Genomic DNA, 8,285 nt, shown 5'->3' on the forward strand with positions numbered 1-8,285 from the left:
ATGTGTGAGACAGAGCACATCGAACCCGTGTGTGTGTGTGTGTGTGTGTGTGTGTGTGTGTGTGTGTGTGTGTGTGTGTGTGTGTGTGTGTGTGTGTATGTGTGTGTGTAACATGTTGCATTAACAAGCAAATCCCGCCCCTACCTCAGTCCTCCTCTAGTCAGGTGAGGCTAAGATTGAACAGACACTCACGTATGTGCCTTTTCAGGTATGGTGAGTTACAGGTGACAGTGGGCGTGTGTGCGGCAGAATAAAATACAAGAGTTGACAACACACACACATTCAAACACACACTCACGGCATGGCATCACGTCAAGGAGTTCTAGCTCTTCTCACCACGCTGCTTCTGCTGCCCACAGGTAGGACACAACACATACAGAGAGAGAGAGAGAGAGAGAGAGAGAGAGAGAGAGAGAGAGAGAGAGAGCTTGTGGTAAGGGAACATGCAAATGGAAAAAGCAAAGTTCCAAAAATGTGTATGTGTGTGTGTGTGCGTGTGTGTGTGTGTGTGTGTGTGTGTGTGTGTGTAAAAGCTGAAGTGTTAACCTGTTAAAACATGGTGTTATAAATTGGCTGTTAAAATGGCAATGACCGAGTCATAGTACATTACTAAAGGCCATCTGTTATGTCATAGTAGAGTACTATGGTAATTAACCTTTCAATAACCTTTCATTTCAATGAATGGTACGGCGTGCATTATGGGGGTAAAGTGGTTTTTAGTCATATTACAGTAAACTGTCATGGGATTACAACAGTAGTAGCCTATGAAATAGCCCGTCAGGGAAAAAAGACAAGTTCTCTCGCTCCTCACAAAGTCTGTAGTCTTATTAACAAAATCTCAGTGCCCCCTTGGTTAGCTAAATCAGACAGATTTGGGGCACCGGTAGCTGCCCAGTCACAAGGGGCTTTGTAGGACATTGAGGGAGGGACAGGATGTCGTCTACTTCTTCATTTTCAGATAAAACTGGGAATCATGTGCATTTTTAAAAATATTTTTAAGGGCTTTTATAAGATAGGACAGTCTGAGATGGCGTCAGGAAGCGAGTGGGAGGGGGAGATGGTCGGCAAATGATCCGGACCGGAATCGAAACCGGTTCACCGGCGTAGCAGCCCAGTGCCCTGCCGGGAATTATGTTGGATAGGGCCCGGGCGTTATGGGCATTTAGCAACACAGTTGTTGGTTTTTAACTTCGGGTGTTCTGATAATTCATGTAGGACAACTTACAAAATCTCAGAATTGGGGCTTTACGGATGTTAACAGGAAAATTTACAGATGGCCTCTTTGAAGTACATGGATTCTGTGGTGTGCTGTGTGTGTGTGTGTGCGTGTGTGTGTGTGTGTGTGTGTGTGTGTGTGTGTGTGTGTGTGTGTGTGTGTGTGTGTGTGTGTGTGCGTGTGTGTGTGTGTGTGTGTGTGTACTGGAAGGTAATTGCTAAAATCTTCATTGTTCATTTATGTAATATGGTGAAGGTGTTGGTTCACCAAAAATTTCCCGAAGGTTCAAAAGGATCCACAAAGACAAGTGATGTAGAGAAAAATTGAATTAGTTTTATTTTTACAATAAATAGAAAAAGGGAGAAAACAGTCAGAGGCTGGCTATGAGATCGCAATACTACAGTGCCTGTGGCCCGATAACACAGAAGGCCTTACAATCACACAAAACCAGGTGACCCTCAACCTTGTTCAGTATAGTGAATACACGGCACCCATATATGGCAACCTCACAGCAATCAAAGTATGGTTAAGGTGACTTACACGCATTAAACCACAGCAAATCAGATGTGTTCTACACACACTAACTACTACCAGTGATCACACAAGTGGGGCCTTGCTGTGAGATAAAGGCGGATGGTGGGCACAAGACTAGGCCAGAGCCTCGAGTTCACAAAACAAAAAGGGACATACAAGAAAAGAATATAAATTGACTTGGCCACAAGACCAACACAAAAACTAAAACATTAATGGCTTGGAGGTACTAAAAAGGGAGAGGAGAGAAGCGGCACAAACACCCCTTAACACTGCGCCTCTGGAACAAACCAAAGGGACACATAAGTACACATTCACTTGACATTTGTTACTCAATCATTTCCTATTTTTAGACAAACACTAGGTACAAGGTCTAAACAATATACATCAATAGTCACAAGGGGTTTGTTTTCCACTTAATCACATAGCTTTAAGCCACTAAAAGGATGGAGATAATAAAATGATACAGTAGCTAGTTACCTGCCACAATGGAGTCCTGCGTGTGAATCTGTGGGGTTACGGTGAGTAAACCCGGTCAACACGAAACACACCTCCTGTTTTGTAGCAAATACAGATGTTCCATTTTTATCAGTTAAATGTTTGTAATACCATGTAGCCACTGCGTGTCTTACAGTGCGCTTCATTGTAGAGCTTGTAAACTCTCGACTAAAGGCACAATAAATCAACACATTACAAGTGCATGGTTACTACCTGATCATCCGACTCGTTGTGCATCAATTCCTCAGCGGCGTGATGAGTTACTTTTTAACACGAAACCGTGTGCACAGGTGATGTGCCACATGTATCTTTAGCTCAACGCTAACAAATGCAGACAAAGCCAGTCCAATTACAGACTGGCCATGAGATCAAGCTAGTTACACTGTATGGCGGGTGGTTAAGCCACAGAATCTGTGCTAAACTTTTTGTCTGCAGCCTTAAGCTGCAGACTCCCCATACATTCTGTGCAAAGAGGCTTTGAAACGGTCTACTCATCCATTTTATCCTCTTCCTGTGATGTCTCAGTATCTCACTTCCTGTTGAAAACCTAGACATGAGCATCAGTGCTCCCTCCGCTGGGAGGGAGTGTATGTGTGTGCATTAAAAACAAACAAAAAAAACATTTTTAAAACAGTAGACCTGGTCACATTTAGTACACTTAATCCACCCATACACATGAGTGTGTGTGTGTGTGTGTGTGTGTGTGTGTGTGTGTGTGTGTGTGTGTGTGTGTGTGTGTGTGTGTGTGTGTGTGTGTGTGTGTGTGTGTGTGTGTGTGTGTGTGTGTGTGTGTGTGTGTGTGTTTGTTTGCTCTTGATGACTTAGTGACAGAGGCGCGCACACACACACACAGCACGATGATGTCCTGACAACAATTTTAGTCTTGAAGTAGTTCGACCAGTTGAAGCACATTCAAGTACCACACACGCACACAGGTCATTGATCACCTGGACAATCAGCTAAAACCAGGCCAGTTTCGAGCACACAACATACCAAACATGTTTCACATATTTGAACGCTAATTGATTCTAGTTCTAAAAGTCATGTATGGTATGGGTTATTGACGGGTCATTTTAGCAGCAGTCGTCAGGTGGTACAACCACAGCCAATGGCCATGAATAGATGTAGGCCTATAATTGGTAATCAATGTTCAAGCAATGAATATGCTTCTTACGTAATTGGAAAACGAATGAAAAGAAACGTTTCATCCATAGAATAGTGGGATTAGCGGTGGGTGCACCACCGTGACATTTGACTAAAAAACGTCAATGAGCCATGTAGCAATGCAAACAGTGGATATTCTGGAACACACATGGGCAAACAATAGAAGCAGACGAGTGAGTTTGTAGGTACTATTGATCAAGTCAGTACACACACACACACACACACACACACACACACACACACACACACACACACACACACACACACACACTCTCTCTCTCTCTCTCTCTCTCTCTCTCTCTCTCTCTCTCTCTCTCTCTCTCTCTCTCTCTCTCTCTCTCTCTCTCTCTCTCTCTCGCTCTGTCTCTGTGTGTGTGTGTGTGTGTGTGTGTCTGTGCATGTGTCTGTGTGTGAGAAATCACGTTTGTGGTCATTTCATCTCATTTCTTCCTCATACTTCAAGGGGTGTGATTTGGCTGCAACACACACACACACACACACACACACACACACACACACACACACACACACACACACACACACACACACACACACACACACACATACACACACACACACACACACACACACACACACACACACACACACACACACACACACACACACACACACACACAGTATGTTCTCCACCAGGAAACAAAGTTGTGTGTTGCCTGTGATTATCATGTAAACACAAACAAGCCTGCTCACCTAATTTTCCACTGATAACACACAAAGGCCAAACAAACACGAAAACATCATAGAAAGGCCAAGTCGCACTGGCCTACATACGTTACACATTCACAATGATTCACAAGTAGCATATAGCTTTCTGTGTATGTTTGTGTGTGTGTGTGTGTGAGGGGGGGTTATTGAGGTTTTGTCCCGTGTTCTGTCAAGATGGGCTGTTTCGTCTATGTCATTTATACAGATCTGTGATTGGCAGAGACAGTAACTGTTACTGATTGGATTTTTTTGATTGGATGATACAGTGACATGTGCTATCTTTTTCAAATTGGCTGAATTCTTTTGTTCATGATTTATTGCTTAATGTTCTGTAGTTGTGACTTGGGGTAAGAAAAGCTGTGTTCTGTTTTCTATTTTTAAATATATTTGACCTGTTCATGCAAGGCACCTAACCGCACATTGCTCCAGGGACTGTAACCAATACCCTGAAAAAAAATAACTGTAAGTCGCTTTGAATAAAATGAAAGCGTCAGCTAAGAGAAATGTAATGTAATGTAATACCCTAGTAGATTCGGGTTTGAATCCTGGCAGGGCAACTCCCCTTTGCTGCATATGTCCTATTTTCTGATTGAATGGCATAGTAACCAGTAGGGCTGGGTATCGCAGCCATGTTCCTGTATCGATTCGATTTCGATTCTTAGGGCTTTGAATCGATTAATCACGATTCAATTCGATTCATTCCGAATCGATTCAATCCGTTCCCTTCTTGGTGCCAGGATTTCCCCCAAAAGATGCTGTTGCCTATTTTTATATACAAATGTCAAAGGGCTGTGGCTTGACAGTGTTAACAGATTGCTAATTTGTAATAAGTAGGCCTAGGCCTAATTGACTAATACCTACTGGGTATTTTCCATAGACCTACATTAAACAAAAAGAACAAAAAGAAAAAGAACCAAAAAAATCGATTTTGTGCCCTGTGAATCGATTATGTGAATTTTAAATTAAATTGATCGATTATCGATTAAATCGATTATTTTACCCAGCCCTAGTAACCAGTGTGATATTCTAGGTTTAGGTTTAGATTGGCTGACACAGTATAATGTTATTTTTTTCTGATTGCTTGAATTATTGTGTTTCAGGATCCCACTCTCAGCTGGATGGTGAGTATGACCACACACACACACACACACACACACACACACACACACACACACACACACACACACACACACACACACACACACACACACAGATGTTGTTTATTATTATGTGACTATTCTTCTGTAGTGTGTGGTCAACCCCCCCTCAACACCCGCATAGTCGGGGGTGAGGATGCTCCATCAGGGGCGTGGCCATGGCAGGCCAGCCTGCATCGCGGTGGCCACTTCTGTGGAGGATCCCTCATCAACAGCCAATGGGTGCTGACCGCCGCCCACTGCTTCAGCAGGTCAGAAAAGTTTAGACCTAACCTGTCACAGAATATTGTGGAGCACAAGTTAACATGCAAAATCGTGATGCACACACGCGACAGCTGGCTCAAGCCGGCGTGTTATCTGGTATGATGCCATGTTGGCGAGAATTCCCTTATGCAAATTAGAATCTTCTAAAATTGCCAAAGTCTCGGGAGCGTGTGAACGGCATTGACCGGTTTTTGTCTGCCATTTTTTGTTTTGCAGAATAGTCGTATCTTAACTGCTTTGTGAAACCGTTTGAGTGTTAAGTGTCAATATGTTAGCTGTTTAACTGTAAAGTTAAGGACTGAGGTGTCAATACGTAAGAGCTCATCTTAAGAGAAGAGGTGTTGAAGTGTTGATATAGTAAGGACTTAAAGGTGCACTGCACTGTGTAGGCTGGTGGCCAGAGTAGGTATTGCAACAATGCTACTCACCAAAACTGTGCTGTCCACTGCCAAATTTGACCTTTTCATGAAAGTGTAGGCCTACTGAATAATTAACCCTTTCTAGTATGACCAATGCACAGTAAGTTTTGCAGCTAAAAACTAGCTATCTACAGTTGAGGACGATGTTATTAGCCTCCCTCCTGAAATTAGACATTTCTCTTGATTTCTCAGTGAGAATGACCATTTAGAACCGTTTCTGTTATTCTGGAAACAAATACACTTACGGAGATAATGTCTGATGAGTTGAATTTGCATTTTCCTATCCTTACAATGAGTTTAAACAAAAAAGGGCAAAAAGACAAAAGGCAAAGGCACAAGGACAAAATTATTAGCCCCCTGATCATTAATAGTCAATATGACGCCATTTATGAACCAAAACTGACAACAGGCACTTTGATCAGTTGTTACCTAGGTTGGCACATGCCCCACTAGGGATTTTGGCCCATTCCTTCACTGCAAAGTGTTCTAGCTGGTCCAAATAGCATGGATGCTGAGCATAGACATTTGCCACAGACTCTCAGTGGGATTGAGGACTGGACTTTGACTGGGTCATTCCAGTATCATGCTTTTAGTGTCATTGAAGAACCTCTGAACTAATTTAAATGTTTACTTTGGGTTACAATGTTGTTGGAGGACCCAGCAATCCAGATCCAGACCCAGACTCCCTGTGTCTGAGGCTGAATAACAGTCTAAAAACTTGATGCCCCCACCACTATGTGTAACTGTGGAAACTGCTTAGTCTCATTAGACCAAAGAAGCATTGGACACCTGCCTAGATGATTGTTATTGACCTGGCCTCGCCTGGAGTGTTTATTTCAAGAAATACAGCTGTAAGGACTTGTCATCATATTGGGCATTGGGGCCATCATCACAGAAGAACCCTTTTACTAAAGGCGGTGATTATCCGAGTGTTATCGAGCTTTGCCTATGAACATTTGAAAGTCAAAAATGACTTTTGAAAGTCTCTGCTTTCATCTGATGAGATTCAATTGCTTTGATGCATGAATTCTGCTTCTGTCAAGTGAAGAAATGGATAGTCCTTAACACTTTATAACATGGTTTCCACAATTAAACATGGTGGTGGAAGCATCATTCTGTGGCTGCCTCAGCCACAGGAAACCTTGTTTGGGTGTATGGCACCATAAAAACAAGATTATGATAGAATGTGGAAGGTGACCATGCAAAAATATGTTCATAGAGGAAACTAAGATCTTCACTGGATCTTTCAATAAGATAATAACCCAAAACTTTCATCCAAAATTGTTCAAATGTTCTTCAAGGTTACTAAAACCATGATCATGTTGTGGTTCAGATCTCAATCCTTTAGATAGTCTTTGAGGAGTGCTGAAAATGAATGTCCATCCTCAACATCCATGCAATTTGGACAAGGTTACCTATTTGCAATGAAAAAAATGGGCCAAAATCCCTGGTAGGGCATGTGCCACCATAGTTGACAACTAATCAAAGTGCCTGATGTCAGTTTTGGTTCATAAATGGCACTCCATTGACTATTAATGATAAGGAGGCTAATAATTTTGTCCTTACCCTTTTCTGTTTAAACTCATTGTGAAAATGGGAAAATCCTAATTCATGTCATTGGACATTATCTCCATCAGTGTATTGGCTTCCAGAACAACAAAAACGGTTCATAATGGTCATTCTCACTGAGAAATCAAGAGAGATGTCTAATTTCAGGAGGGGGGGGGTAATAATATCGTCCTCAACTGTATTTCTGGGAATTCAAACTCACAGACAATGGAAAAGATCCCCCTTTTCATGCATGAAAAGTGTACATTTCCCAGTCATAATGAATACTTAGAATGTGATGGTGATTGGTGATGGTAAGTATTCATGAAAAATGTAATGTTTGTGAATGGGCAGCAGGAATTCTGGAAATAACTAAGCTACTATAAAATATTACACAGTGCACATTTAAAGTGTCAGTAGGCTATGTTACAGTAAGTTTTACATGTCTACATGTTAAGTGTTGATATATTACAGGAAGGGCCTCGGTGTCAATTTATTACGGGCTTACTGTAAGTGTTTTTTCTCACACTGCAGCACCTCCACCTCAGGCCTGACGGTCTACCTCGGTCGACAGAGTCAAGAGGGCAGCAACCCCAACGAGGTTTCCAGGACTGTTTCTCAGATCATCAGGCACCCTGATTACAATAGCGACACCAATGATAACGACATCGCCCTCCTCCGCCTCTCATCCTCCGTCACCTTCACCAACTTCATCCGGCCCGTCTGCTTGGCTGCTGACGGCAGTTCCTTCCACAGGGGCAC

The 8,285-nt window shown here is 42.5% G+C and overlaps 1 protein-coding gene across 1 annotated transcript in view; it reads left to right on the forward strand.

The window, feature by feature from the left end:
* The first annotated feature begins 283 nt into the window (after positions 1–283).
* Positions 284–8,285, forward strand: part of zgc:100868 (uncharacterized protein LOC554458 homolog) — a 16,737-nt gene continuing 8,735 nt past the window's right edge. Inside the window, exons 1-4 of the mRNA XM_063194059.1 lie at positions 284–359; positions 5,236–5,256; positions 5,384–5,543; positions 8,058–8,285. The exon at positions 8,058–8,285 is cut by the window's right edge and continues 41 nt beyond it. Of these exons, the coding sequence (XP_063050129.1) occupies positions 302–359; positions 5,236–5,256; positions 5,384–5,543; positions 8,058–8,285 (467 nt within the window). The 5' untranslated portion in view covers positions 284–301. The remainder of the gene's footprint in view (positions 360–5,235; positions 5,257–5,383; positions 5,544–8,057) is intronic.

Source organism: Engraulis encrasicolus, unplaced genomic scaffold (genome assembly GCF_034702125.1).
Source record: "Engraulis encrasicolus isolate BLACKSEA-1 unplaced genomic scaffold, IST_EnEncr_1.0 scaffold_80_np1212, whole genome shotgun sequence".
NCBI lineage: Eukaryota > Metazoa > Chordata > Actinopteri > Clupeiformes > Engraulidae > Engraulis > Engraulis encrasicolus.